The sequence below is a fragment of the Brassica napus genome, chromosome A1, assembly GCF_020379485.1.
Source record: "Brassica napus cultivar Da-Ae chromosome A1, Da-Ae, whole genome shotgun sequence".
NCBI lineage: Eukaryota > Viridiplantae > Streptophyta > Magnoliopsida > Brassicales > Brassicaceae > Brassica > Brassica napus.
In genome coordinates, this window is record NC_063434.1 from 27,688,021 (window position 1) to 27,703,281 (window position 15,261).

Sequence of the window (15,261 nt, forward strand, 5' to 3'; positions counted from 1 at the left end):
AGATTGATACTTGAAAGTTAAAACTTAAAAAGTTCTCTTGAACAATAAACGTTCATTGACGCGAAATTGTTCCATTTAGTAGCTCAATAACAGTTCTAACATTCTTATAAACTAATTCATACAATCAAATCTTTAAAACTTAAGAACAAGTTTAAGGAAACACCAAAGCAAGTATTATGGCCAGCCACTACTTACAAAACACTTACCGGAATCGGATATGAACATGTACTTTAACGTAAAAACGTGTGAATGTCCAAGAAAAATGTAAAAAGACAGTTATTGTGGCCCTTGTGGGCTTCTTATAAGCCGAATTTACTAGACCAATAGCCATCAACTTGCAATCCCGGTTCACCTTTTCGTTTGTTATTGGCCTCTCCGGTTTAAGTTTCGAATTTAATAAAAAAGGAAACTTTAAAAGAAAAATAGAAGGAAAAATCTCATCTTTCTCGACGACACAACCACCTCAGGGTTAGGTTTTTTATTTTATCTTTTATTATTCTTTCTCCTCTTTTCCGATTCCGATCTGTCTTTTTCTCCAATCCGCTCTTCAGACACAACACAAAGGGTTTCCAATTCGGATCTGTACTTTAGCCATGGATACTCGTAAGAGAGCTGGCTCATTCAACTCCAATGGCGGCGGCGGAGGATTCAAGAAGTCTAAGCAAGGTTAGGCTCTTTCTCTCTTTCTCAATATCTTCCGTTTTGTTTGAGAAACTGTTTAGCTTATATTATAAACTCTGTTTTAATTATTATTATACCAAATCCTTACAGTTAAATTTGAGATCTTTATTTGCTGGATGAATAACTCTCTTTTGTTTTTGTGTGAATTGGATTTTGTCTAGTGATGATTTGTTCAATTTGAGTACCGTACTACTATTATTGAGCAAAAAAGTAGCTTTTTTTTTTTGGTAAAGCTAGTAATGAGATTTACTAAGACGCAAGTTTAAGTCTTTTTCTTTGGTTCTCACTTATGTGGCTAATTAGCTAGATTTTACATCTTAAACTGCTTGCCGTTTTTCTGTCTGATGCACAATTTAAATTTATTGTTCAGTTGAGTAACACCCACAAGCTTATGTTTTTTTTCGAAGTTACTTTAGTTCCAGTTTTGCTTTTAGTAAACCATGTTCAGTTGAGTAAGACAGCCCATGTCTTTTCCTTTGTCGGATTGATGTGTCCTGAAAATTTACAGAATTTATCATGCAGCTTTAATTTTTAAGTCTCAAGTTTCATATGGATGAAAAGTATGAATGGTGTCATATTATTGAACTTGAGAAAACTCTTAACTAAAGAATAAAAACACACTTAAATGTTTGGAACAGAGATGGAATCATATTCAACTGGTTTAGGCAGCAAATCCAAGCCTTGCACTAAATTTTTCAGGTTATAAATTTATAATCCTTTTTTTTTCTTAACTGGATTAATATTGAAAATTGTTAATTGTCAAATTAACAAGTAAAACTGTATGCTAATGAAGTGGTTAATTGTTATTACAGGTACGTATAAATCATTCATCCTAAACAAGTTAAAAAAAAAAGTTTCAATAAGAGATAAGTGCATCTGGATTATAATTTTAGAAACGTTCAACTCAATTTGGTGATCATAACGTTCAAAATCAAACTATAACTTGTTTAGAAAATTGCTATAATTTTCTGTTTGGTGGTAAGGTGTTAGTGATGTTGTGTTTGTAACATGGTCATACATCGTCAGGTAAGTTTATTACATTACTGGTGGTGACAAATTGGTTCCTTGTGTATAGCAATTGATACTTCCTCTGTATTTTAACCGTTTGTTCTCTTGTGTCATCTCAAGGTGATTGGTTTTTAACTCTCTGATGTATTATGCCTTTATTGCAGCACTTCTGGCTGTCCTTTTGGAGATAACTGCCACTTCTTGCACTACGTTCCCGGAGGATACAATGCTGTAGCACAGCTGACAAACATGGCACTACCCATGCCTCAAGCTTCCAGAAACATGCAAGGACCTGGTGGTGTTGGAGGAGGGAGATTCGCAGGGAGAGGAGGAGAGTCTGGACCTGGCCATGTCTCTAGCTTCGGTGCATCAGCCACTGCGAAGATCAGCGTGGACGCTTCTTTGGCCGGGGCCATCATTGGGAAAGGAGGAGTCAGTTCGAAGCAGATATGTCGTCAGACGGGGGCGAAGCTGTCGATTCAAGATCACGAGAGGGATCCGAACCTGAAGAACATTGAGCTTGAAGGGACGTTTGAGCAGATAAACGAAGCGAGTGTGATGGTTAGGGAGCTGATTGGGAGGCTTAACTCTGCAGCTAGTAGGAGACCACCTGGCGGTGGTGGTGGTGGGATTGGTGGTGGGGTTGGTTCAGAAGGGAAACCGCATCCAGGGAGCAACTTCAAGACGAAGATGTGTGAGAGGTTCGCGAAAGGGAACTGTACGTTTGGGGATAGATGTCACTTTGCGCACGGGGAAGCAGAGCTGCGCAGGTCAGGAGTTGCCTAAGTTGCTGTTGGTGGAGTTTGATGTCTTTTCTTTTGTGTGTGGTGGTGATCTCTAATATCATCCATCTTCTTCATCTATTTTGCTTTTGTTTTATGAAAATACAATGTTAGTTTCATTGTCTTTGTAAGTTTTCTTTCTCTCTGTGTGGTGATTCTTAGAATATAGTTTTTTTTTTCTGTTAAATTGAGTTTGAATTGATGAGAGGCCTGGTGGATGATGATTGACAAACGGTGGTTAGGATTTGTACGGTGCCTTTATTTTTTTACAGTCATGCTTGCTCTGGTTTGTCTGTTGTGCGTGAGTCAGACACATCATCTTTGATACCGAAAAACATTTTATAAAACCCGTCACTGATAGTAACAACCAGCTGAATAAATATAACATTCCTAATGGTGGGTGTGTGATCTTAAATAAAAAAATTTTGAAAGAAAAGTGTGTTGTTGTTAGAGGTAATGCTTAGACAAATCAAACTCTAATCATCTTCTAAGTCTAGTATAATACAAGAGATCTCAATCTAATCAATTACTAGTTTCTTTTCGTCTGCCAACAAATTTGATTATTATAGTATCAAAGATGATTACACATACATAACAAATTGTAATAAGAAAAAGAAAAGAGAGAGAAATCCTCACGTGAGCATCACCACAATTTGTCTGTTAGATATTTTTGTAAGTTCTTGTTTGTTCACATGGGCTAAAGGGAGAAGAAGCCAAACACGATACTCCATTTTCCACTTTCAGCAACCTTTTTTATTTCCCGACACCAGTATTTTTGTGACTTGTGGAGTCGCCACGCCAAGGACGTTGCTTCATTAAATGAAAGGCATCATCAACTACCATCTACTTCTACTTCTTCTGCTTATTCTTGATTATTACGACCGACGAATTATTAATCAATATATGAATAGTTGGGCGTCTTATCACCACTTTATCAAGTTGTTTCTAATCTCATATTAAGAAACGATACATGATTGACTTACGTAGAGAAAAACTGGTTCAAACAAGTACCGCATGTGTTATTGCGTTCCAAAGTGATTAAGTAAATAACATGATACGACCATTTTTTATTACATTACATAGGTAACCAAGATAACGTGGACGAGAAAAAGAGAGAATGTCGTAGTAATATCACCTTTTCATCACTGTAACTTTTACATTTTGGTAAATTCTAAACTAATGGTCGTTCGTTGGCCCAGTTGAAAATAAGAGAAAAGAGGGGCCCAGTTGAAAAAAGAAGAGATGTCATTCAAATGCCTTCCTCTCTCATCAATTTAAAAACGGCCCTGCCTATTGCCACTCCCATCTGACCAGACAAACTACAACAGATTGAGAAAGTGCCGAGACAAGTGAGAGAAAGAGAAGAAAGATAGATTCTTTGGAGGAGCTTCATTGTAGGGTTCATCGTTATTAACGTAAAATCTCTCCCCCCACCCTACGTCAGCAGCTTTCAAGGTCTTCTTCTTCTTCTTCTCATTTTCCTCTTATTTTTATGAATTTCTGGTATGTGTTTATCTCGTCGCGTCCATCTCTCTAGTATTTGGAATTTCAATCGATAAATCTACTAATCTTATTGCATTCAACTATAAATCTGCTTCTCTGTTTCCATTTGACAAATCTTATCATGTTCCTTTCATCTCACACATTAATAATGATTACTGTCTATCGTCTCGCATATGCACCCATGTTTCTTCTCAATTATGATTAGTGCCTTCTTCACTATCTATTTAGAACTCTCTTTATTCCATAGGTTGGTTAGAAAAATCACCTATTGTTGAATCTTTTGATTGACTTGACCGATTCCTATTGGTTCTTGGTACTGTATATAAATACTTAATAAATGGAAGAACGTTTCATTGACTTATAATAAGCTCATCAACTTTGTACAAATAAAACGGATGATTTAAATTAGGTAGGTACTTCAGGGTTCAGATGCTCTTTCATAGATTCAAATGCATAAAGAGTTTGCATGTACAAATTTGATTAAAGATAAAAAAAAAAAAAAAAAGTCTCCCTGTCTCCATAACATTAACTTTCTTTTCCTTTTTTTTTTTTTGGTTTTCTCTACAGAAACAAACATGGGCGCAGGTGGAAGAATGCAAGTCTCTCCTCCCTCCAGCTCCCCCGGAACCAACACCCTCAAACGCGTCCCCTGCGAGACACCACCATTCACTCTCGGAGACCTCAAGAAAGCAATCCCACCTCACTGCTTCAAACGCTCCATCCCACGCTCCTTCTCCTCTTCGACATCATCATCTCCTCCTCGGCTCCTCCCTCTACCACCTCTCCACAGCCTACTTCCCTCTCCCTTACCTCGCCTGACCCCTCTACTGGGCCTGCCAAGGCTGCGTCCTAACGGGCCTCTGGGTCATAGCCCACGAGTGCGGCCACCACGCCTTCAGCGACCACCAGTGGCTGGACGACGCCGTCGGCCTCGTCTTCCACTCCTTCCTCCTCGTCCCGTACTTCTCCTGGAAGTACATCCATGACGCCACCATTCCAACACCGGATCCCTCGATAGGGACGAAGTGTTCGTCCCCAAGAAGAAATCCGACATCAAGTGGTACGGCAAGTACCTCAACAACCCGCTAGGACGCACGGTGATGCTAACCGTCCAGTTCAAGCTCGGCTGGCCGTTGTACTTAGCCTTCAACGTCTCGGGAAGACCTTACAGCGACGGTTTCGCTTGCCATTTCCACCCGAACGCTCCCATCTACAACGACCGCGAGCGTCTCCAGATATACATCTCTGACGCTGGCGTCCTCTCCGTATGTTACGGTCTCTACCGTTACGCTGCTTCGCGAGGAGTAGCCTCTGTGGTCTGTGTCTACGGAGTTCCGCTTCTAATTGTCAACTGTTTCCTCGTCTTGATCACTTACTTGCAGCACACGCACCCTTCGCTGCCTCACTATGATTCTTCCGAGTGGGATTGGTTGAGAGGAGCTTTGGCTACTGTGGATAGAGACTATGGAATCTTGAACAAGGTGTTCCATAACATCACGGACACGCACGTGGCGCATCATCTGTTCTCGACGATGCCGCATTATAACGCGATGGAAGCGACCAAGGCGATAAAGCCGATACTTTGGAGAGTATTACCAGTTTGATGGAACGCCGGCGGTTAAGGCGATGTGGAGGGAGGCGAAGGAGTGTATCTATGTTGAACCGGATAGGCAAGGTGAGAAGAAAGGTGTGTTCTGGTACAACAATAAGTTATGAGGATGATGATGATGATGATGATAGTGGAAGGACAGAGTTAAAAGATGTTGTCGACTTTTCTCTTGGTCTGGTTTAGTCTTTGTTCTAATTAGAAACTATGTATTTTTTTTGGTAGGCTGCAGGCCTACTTTTTATTCAAATCAAAAACAAAACAACTACAGGCAAATTTGTCGAGTTCTGGACACTCCGTTACAATCTTCTAACAAAACTGAAGCAACATGCTCTGGAGCCGACTCAAAATAATGTAAACCAAACGGTAAAGAAAACGCATAGTTAGCTAATCCATCTGCTAGACAATTAGCCTCCCTATACACGTGAGAAATTTTGACTATCCAGTCTCTTGAAATGAAGTCATAGCACAAACGTACTAGGAAGGATATGGGATGAGAATCATGAATCCCTGTCTGAAGAAAACCCGCCACACTCTCTGAATCAACTTCCACCTCTAGCCTCCGAATACCACAATCTCATGCTATGCACAGTCCATAGTAAACACCCCACAGTTCTGCCAACGGAGCCAAACAAATACCTATATTAATCGCAAAACCTCCTTTCCACATTCCAAATTCGTCTCGCACAGCTCCTCCCGCTGTGGCCAGTCCAGGGTTACCCCTAGATGCTCCATCAATGTTCAATTTAAGCCAGCCATTAACGGGTCGCTGCCATGCGATTTGCTTCTCCACCCGGCCCCTAGCACAAGAACGATCTCGCAAATGCTTATTTGCTTCCAACACTTCTCTGGACTTTTCTTTAACAAACTGCACTCTGTCTCGACATGTCCTTGTTTCACCAAATACATAGCCACATCACCATTTCCAGCACCACCACACAGTGAAGGCAAAAAGTGTTGGCCATTGGTCTCCATTACCCGGCTTGTCCCTCCCCAGATTCTCGTAGAGCCATTGCAATAGAGGTAAGCTAAAGAAATGCTGTTGTCTACTCGGAATCATGATTTTCACCCATATTCCAACTGCTGCCTGACAGTCTCGAAGAACATGGAGAATGGTTTCGTCTCCATCTCTACACAACGGGCACACAACATTATCACTCAAATGTCTACGCTTCCGTTCCATGTTCGTCATGATAACCTGATGTGTTACCAACCATAAGAAGACTCGGACTCGTTCTGGAGCAACTAGACACCACACCAGGCTGTATAGGGATTCCATGTTTGGTCTCAGTACTTCATCTCTAGTCAGTAAGGCATACGCATATTTAACAGAAAACAATCCATCTTTGCTCTCTTCCCACGACATTCTATCTCGGACTCCAGTAACATCATCAATCACTACTTCAGCTAGTCTTAACTGATTCTATACTGACATATACGGCTCAATAGCTTGAAGTAGCCAACTGGTTCCATTCTGCCATAAGTCTCGGGCCCTTGCTTCTAAGATCGGCTCTGGGATATGCACCATACTTGATTCGTATAGGGGCTCGTTCAACAACCAATTGTCTTTCCAGAAACGAACCCGGCGGCCGTCCCCCAAGATCCAACACGTTCCCAGAATAACAACTTCTCTGATACCCACCACTAGGCTTCTCCAAGTCGGTGACCAGGTCCCCTGGACTATCAACCATGTTGGGTCATATAGCTCCCCACTCGGAACTTTTTCCGCAGCACCTTGACCCATAGAGTATCATATGTATTCAGCAATCTCCATCTAAGTTTTGCTAATAAAGCAACATTCATTTCCTTTTCCAACCTTATACCAAGCCCCCCTTCTCTTTTAGGTTTGCAAATTTTATCCCAAGAAACCAAATGCTGCTTTCTGTTACCTTCGCTACTGCCCCAGATAAAAGCTCGAGCAATCTTATCCAGTTGGTTTAGAGTTGACGCCGGCAGAGCTATAGTACTCATCGTGTGGACTGGGATAGATGAGAGAACAGATTTGGTGAGAGTGATTCTTCCCGCCAAACTCAAGAATCTCTTCTTCCATCCAGCAAGTTTTGAGGAAACCTTCTCAATCACTTCTCCAAAAGTCTCCTTATTAATCCTCTTTTGCAGGATCGGCATACCCAGGTATTTTCCCAACTCCTTAGTTCCTTTAATGCCACTCTCATTGCTTATTAAGTTCACTAGGTCCCGATGAACATTCTCAGAGAAGAAGATAACAGATTTCTCCAGATTAACTTTCTGCCGAGAAGCTCCACAAAACCACTCAAGTACCCTGCGTATTACACGAATTTGCGATAGTGAGGCCTCAACAAACAAAATTAGATCATCCATGAAACAAACATGTGATAGAGCCGGTCCACCTCTAGATAATCTGATCGGCTTCCACTCCTTGTTTGCCACCGAAAATTCAATTTGGTGACATAGTCTCTCCATGCATAGCACAAATAGGTACGGGGACAGAGGATCACCCTGTCGAAGTCCACGTTGAGGCGTAAACGCCTATGTTCTCTCTCCATTCCAATAGACTCATTCCCGGATTTGTGACACATTCCATAATCCATTTAATCCAACTCCGTGGTAGCTTTGCTGCATAGAGTGTATCCTCTAAGAAGTCCCACCTGATTCTATCATAAGCTTTCTCGAGGTCTAGTTTAAGGAGCATCCGTCCTCTTCGTCCTTTCTTCCTTCTCATTGAGTGAACCGCTTCTTGAACAATAACAATATTATCAGAATTGAGTCGACCAAGGATAAAACTTGCTTGCGCTGGGCCTATGAGCTTCAGCATTAGTTTCTTCAGTCTCAACACCATGGCCTTTGTTATGATCTTGAAAAGAACATTACATAGACTTATAGGCCGGAACTGCATTATTCTTTCAGGTTTAAGAACCTTCGGTATGAGGACTAACATTGCATCATTCGTGCCTTCCGGTAGAACTCCCGATTCAAAGAACTCCAACCCGAACCTAGTTACCGACTCCCCCACCACATCCCATGAATCTTGATAGAAAACAGGTTGAAAGCCATCTGGCCCAGGGGACTTATATTTCCACATAGATCGAACAGAAGTCTCGATATCTAGTTTCGAGAAAGGTTCATTCAAAATCTCCAGCTCGGTAAAGCCTTGCGGGGGGAGCTTTTCCGTGTCTAGGTTGAGGTCCTCGGTTGAATACAGTCTCTTGTAATAGTTTATTGCTAGCTTCTCCAGCTCTTCCGACTGATCTATCCAACGGCCATCGTCGTCTTTCAGCATCTCAATCCTATTTCTCTTCCGCCTCACTATAGTACTCGTATGATAATAGTTCGTATTCCTGTCTCCAAGAACTATCCATTTTTCCCGAGACTTCTGATACCATAATACTTCCTCTTGTTCTAGGACCACATCAAGCTCCTTCTGAAGCACCCCCTCCCTCGACAGTAGATCATCATTCGGATTCCTTTCCAACTGCTCCTGAATACCCTTGATCTCACCGAGAAGTTTTTCTTTACGTTGAATCACATTTCCAAAAATCTCTTTATTCCATTTTTTAAGTTTCAGTTGTAGAGATACCAATGCATCAGGAGTACGCATTTGACCATTCCAGGAAGCCAATAACAGCTCTTTAAATCCTTCATGCTTCAGCCACGCTGCCTCAAATCTAAACGGTCTCCTCCTTGGGTTACTTCTCTGCTCAGGTTTTAGTTGCATATAGAGTGGTGCATGATCAGACGCTAGGAACGGAAGGTGGGACACCACCGCCTCCTGCCATCTAACCCGCGCCTGTGCATTACATAAAACCCTGTCCAAATGCTTCGCCACAAAGTTCCGCGTCTCTTTTCCTCGTTTCCATGTAAATGTATTGCCTTTAAAACCCATATCCACCAAGGCAATCTCATTAATCCATTCCCCAAAGTCCAGAGAGTCTGATGAAAGCCTCCCATTCCCCCATGTCCTCTCATCCAACCTCAAGATAGTATTAAAGTCTCCACCAACCAGCACCGGTTCATCTATATACTCCAATATCCTTTTTAGCTGCCCCCAAAGTCTACTTCTACGACTAACTGTAGGTGCTGCGTATACGGCGATGAGATGGATAGTCTCTGTCCCATTAACCACCCTAGCATGAACAAACTGCTCTGACGATTCCAAAACCGTAATCACGCCCGCTTGGTCTCTCCACAAGAGCCAAATTCCACCACTTTGACCAACGGCATCTACCCGAAAGGAGTACTCAAACCCCAAATTCTGGCAAATCCTTCTCGTTTTTTCTCCACCCGCATGAGTCTCAAAAAGTGCAAGAACATCAGTATTAAACTTCTTCAATATGTATCGAATAGAGCGTCTGAAATTGAGTTTTTTTGCCCCCCGGCAATTCCAGAATAAGCAATTCATCATAATTAATCTGTTAAGGTCTATACGAATTACCGGGGCACGCTGTCATGCAAGGGGCACGATCCTACCATCTCCTTGTGAGCTCGTCTGTATATCAGCCACTCTCTGATCCACCTCGCTGATAGTACTCTCCATCAGGTTGTCCAACGCTTCATCTCGTAGTAGCAGAGGTTTAGACATACTTCTGACTTCCTCCACACCATCACTAAACACACCCCTGGATCTCCCTGCATCAATGTTATCCACTCTCAGTCTTTTACCGGACTGATTTCACCCTTCGTCGGACTAAACACCAAGCCCCTAATGGGCCTGTTATTTACCCTTTTGGGCTTTCCTCTACCTCCCTCCATTATTCTCTTGTTCGCAGCCCACTTCTCCTTAGTCATCCCTTTCAAGCTAGTCGACGTACTTGTTTTCCCACTAAAGATTAAAGCTTCTTTTCCTTGCGGGAGACCCTTTCCCTTACTGTTCTGGATATTCATATCATGATTCTCCTTATTCTCTTCACCAGCAACCACATCCTCCTTTGATCCATCCACATTCGTAGCCATCTCCAGACTTCCATACTTATTCGATAGTGCAATCTCATTAGCCTCTTTAAAATTAAGAATCTCTTGGAGCTTCCGATTAGTCACCCCATTTGATTCTCCGGTCACAACATTCACCGATCGCGGGGCTTGCGTTCCTCTTCTTGATCCCTTTGCTTGAGTAAAACCATCTTCCTGCCTTGGTGGGACTTGTTTAGGCACTGGATTGGTAAGTGTCGGCGTCTCCGTCTGTATTGCCAAGTTAGCCACCTTCTCCGCAATCGTTTTTGGGCATCCATGAACCAAATGCCCGTAAATTCTACACCTTGAACAGATTTCAGATAACCCTTCATAAGCTACGAAGTATCTCTCACCATTAATTAGCACTGTCCCTTTCAACGGCTTTGCTAGATTAACCTCCACACAGATTCTTGCAAACCTCGCTCTTTCAAACTTCAGTGTGGTCATGTCTACTCGAACTGGCTGCCCCAATCCCTTGGCGATTCCCATAAGGATCGATCGATGATAGAGATTCACTGGTATATTTGTTAATCTAACCCACCAAACCGGTGTTGTAACAATGTCATCTCTTAAAGGATCAAACTCCGGCGACCAAGCCCTCACCATGAGGTAACTGCCAAAGACTCTCCATGGGCCTCCTGTCAGTGCCCCTAAGTATTCATCCTCTTTCTCGAAACAGACCATGAAAAACTGCCTGGGCAGGTCCATCACATACATTGCTCCCTTCGGATCCCATAACTCTCGTAACTTCTTGCTCAAGGCAGAGATCGCAACACTCCTTCCCAACACCCTAACGATCATGCACTGCTTCCACATCCCGTTCATCGCTTCCAAAACCTCTGTCTCGATCGTGATACACGGTTCACCATCCTCTCCATTCGGGAACTCGACTCGGAGCCTTTCCGACACGAAAGCATCATCAATCAAGCTCTCTGGTACCGACATACCCCCTTCACTCGTACCCGCTACCTTGGCTACCCATGAAAGCCCTATGTCCGGAGGGTCTCCGGGTGGTCTCGCTCTCTCCCCCACATCCATCATGGTCACATCCTGATCTCCCGACTATTGAACCCTATTCTCACCATTCGCCAAAACCTTAGAGTTGCCACTCATGTTTTTTTTATTTTGATTCGATCTAGCTTTCGGTATTAAAAACTATGTATTTGTTGCAGTAATGTTATTATTGTCTTATTTTGTTGTTTTATGACATTTTGGCTTAAATTAAGTATGTTTTAGCATTTTTCTTGCTTAAAAAATAGTGAATGTGGGAATCAAACATCATATTGTGCTCTACCTACAGAACCTAATATGCCAAGTTATGGGGCCAGTAAAAGCATCTTAAAAAGAAAATTCACCATCCGTCCTCTATATTATTCTTTGCTTACCTTTCATTGATCATTGTGAATTTATCTGATTCTATATACAATATAGTTTAATTTTATGTACATATTTTATTCAAGGCACTACTTGTGGTCTGGTTTAAACGACATAAGCGTATAAAATACTATTAAACAAGAAACAATTGTCCAAAAAGACGCTTTTATTTGAAAAAAAATACAATTTTAATGTTGTTGTTTAGTTGATTCAAATCAAGAAACGACCTCTTGACAAAAATAAAAATAAATCAAGAAACGACAAGAGAATATGAGCATGAATCATTAAACAATTAACTCTTAACTTTTTCCCTTAATTAAAACTAGGTGTCTTCCTGCACCATGTGCAGTAAAAAAAATTAAAATATTTTTTAACAGATAAATATAAATTATATTTTAAAATAAGTTTTTTTAATATTGTAAATTTTCTTTTTCGTATCAATATTTTAATATAAATTTGATTTAATTAAACATAAAAATTATATTTAAAAATATGCATGTTTATATTTGAAATTATAATCTTAGATAGATTTTTCTATCTATTTATTTTAATTAAATATATTAAATACATTTGTAAAAGTTGCATAATCACCAACAATTAAAATTAAACAATATTTATAAAATTTGTAGATATATAAGAAAATAATGATTTTACGATTAAATTTTTATAATTTTCTAAAAAAATTATATACATTTTTGAAAATTTTAGTAATAAAATTATATAATTTAAAAATATATAATTATATTATATTTCGAAATTTATAATGTCATATTTGAATATATTTATTTTAATGATGATTTATGAGTTATTTTCATATTCTAAAAAAATTTCTAAAATATAAATTGACATTAAATGTATTATATGAGTTATTACCATATTTTAAAAAGTTTACCAAAAATATAAATTAACATTAAATGCAATTGTCCATGTCATATTAAGCTATAAGACATATCATCAATTTCAGTAGCAATGTCATACTTGTTTTGTGAAATTGATTGTAGAAATGACTTGTGGCAAAATCACTTCGCAAATATAGTCCAGGGGATTCCTAATTGATAAGAGAGAATCTGATTAGAGAAGAGAAACACTGCAAAGTTCTCTGGTTTCTTCTTGATAACAATCCTACTATGTACAGGTTCAGCAACACAGTGATTGGGGTCATAAACCTTCTCAGCTTACTAGCTTCAATACCAATCAAAGGAACTGCTCTATGGAAGGCAAGAAGCAGTAAAACTTGCGAGAACTTCCTCCAGACACCGCTTCTCGTGATAGGATTCATCATACTGTTAGTATCCCTTGCTGGTTTCATAGGAGCTTGTTTCAACGTGGCATGGGCTCTGTGGGTGTACTTAGTTGTCACGATCTTCCTCATAGCGACTCTCATGGGTCTAACGCTCTTTGGTCTTGTGGTGACTAGCCAAGGAGGTGGTGTGGGTTTACAAAGAGTATAGACTTGGAGATTATCATCCGTGGCTGAGATCAAGAGTTAGAGATCAAGAGTATTGGAACTCCATTAGAAGCTGTATCTTGACTTCAAAGACTTGTTCTAAGATTGAATCTTGGACCACACTTGATTATTTCCAAAGGGATATGACTTCTGTTCAGGTATCATCATCCTTATCTTTCGATAATATCTAAATTACCTTAAATATGTAAAAGTTTAACAAATTTAGCTAATTTCAGATATTATTTCGGAATCCAAAAATATCTAATGATTTTAGGTCCGTTCGGGTATTTTTGTATAACTGTTCATATCGGATTTTGTTTTTTTTTTCCGGTTTGGTTATAAACTCCGCTTGTGTCCTATGATATGAACTAGCATCTTCATCAGTTTGTTTAGTAACTAACCTGTCTTTGATTGTAGTCGGGATGTTGTAAGCCACCAACGGCGTGCACGTACGAGACTGGAGTAATAGTCGGAGGAGAAGATTGCTATAGATGGAACAATGGTATTGAAACGTTATGCTACGAGTGTGATGCTTGTAAAGCTGGTGTTCTTGAAGAGATCCGTCTTGACTGGAGAAAGTTATCGGTTGTCAACATCCGTCTACGCTGCAGGTTGCTGCGCTTTCCACAACACTCACCACGCTGCTCATCCTTATCACCCATCTGATGATAACCGCATGACCAAAGTCCGTCCTCGTTGGGAATATTACTGGTACGTATACTACATTGACTTGATGATCTCAGAATGCAAGATTTGGCACAAAATTATATTAAAATTCATTTTTTAAAATAATTTTTTATATATTTTTTATATTATATAAAATTATATAAAAGTTCACTAATGTTTCTAGCAATTTTGTGTTTACAGGTGGAGATGGTGGCATGAAAAGAAAGAACAGCTTTACTGAGAGCCTCGTAGTAATTTGTTTTTCTTCTTCTTTTCATCATTTTTTTCTATTTACCAACTTGAGATTAAGAAAACACAAAGATAAGAAGTGTTGATGTACTTCTGTTTTTTTTAAATCATCAAAGAAACATACATGGAAGATGAATATAGACTATGAAATGTGCTTTTCATATATCTAAAACATCTTTGATGATCTCACGAGTAAACAAAAGAAAAAAAAAATTTAGTGTAAATACTATACCCAGCAACTTGATTGTGAATCATCCAGTCATCAACAATGAAATAGTTGATTTATTATATTCATGCGTGAGTTGCAAGGAAAGGTACTACCTGGCTACCTGCTCACCTTTGTTTCACTAAAAATGTATAAACGATTTGACGCTTGTAAGAAACAAAGATGTGCAATACATGTCTGAGACGCGCACAAGCAAAGATCAAAACAGAAGATCTGAGTTTTCCCTTTATATTACCAACAAAGTTACGGACCCGCTTAGCTGCTCTTGTGTCACTGAGCAAGTGGATTTCTTGAATAAGAGAAACTAGTCCAACAGGCTAATTCAAAATAGATTATACTCAACCACCTGATAAAAAGAAGCAGTCATCTAAAAACTTGCGAGGATGAGTAATGATTAGCTCACATGGAAGCTAACCATTCAGCAGTTGACTGGTACAAAGGGATTTGGTTTCCTTATCACACCCCAATGCTCCTTCACAGTATGGATGACTATCCAAAAAAGACTCCCAAGAGGCCATAGGATATGAACCCATTGAGGTCTGTTGTTGATAGTCAAGAGGAAGAAATTGTAATATTGGAAAAAGAGGGATTTGAGGAATTAAGAAGGGCCTAAGTAGGTAGAATTTTTTTTCTTTTTTTTTTTGTCAACTGTTTCTTTCCTTTAGAAAGGCCCAATGAATAGGGCTGGGCAAATAAACCGAACCCGAAAATCCGAACCGAACCCGATCCGATAAAAATGAATCCGAACCGATCCGAACCCGACATAAATACCGAATGGATCCTGTTTTTTGGT

General features: G+C 40.0%; 1 protein-coding gene and 3 pseudogenes across 2 annotated transcripts; 3 read left to right on the top strand and 1 right to left on the bottom strand.

Moving 5' to 3' along the window:
* Positions 1-367: 367 nt before the first annotated feature.
* LOC106351432 (zinc finger CCCH domain-containing protein 36) lies at positions 368-2,715 on the top strand. Of its 2 annotated transcripts, XM_013791244.3 has the most exons (4): positions 368-468; positions 552-666; positions 1,320-1,380; positions 1,854-2,715. In XM_013791244.3, exons 2-4 carry the CDS (start codon positions 594-596, stop codon positions 2,473-2,475), a joined length of 756 nt encoding a protein of 251 aa, XP_013646698.1. In that variant the 5' UTR covers positions 368-468; positions 552-593; the 3' UTR covers positions 2,476-2,715. The 2 variants fall into 2 exon arrangements, with proteins under 2 accessions (XP_013646698.1, XP_013646691.1); XM_013791237.2 differs by having other exon boundaries at positions 413-666.
* A 1,826-nt stretch (positions 2,716-4,541) lies between these two features.
* LOC106351423 lies at positions 4,542-5,856 on the top strand (annotated as a pseudogene).
* A 2,163-nt stretch (positions 5,857-8,019) lies between these two features.
* On the bottom strand, positions 8,020-12,258 carry LOC125583558 (annotated as a pseudogene).
* A 459-nt stretch (positions 12,259-12,717) lies between these two features.
* LOC106381317 lies at positions 12,718-14,407 on the top strand (annotated as a pseudogene).
* The last annotated feature ends 854 nt before the right edge of the window (positions 14,408-15,261 follow it).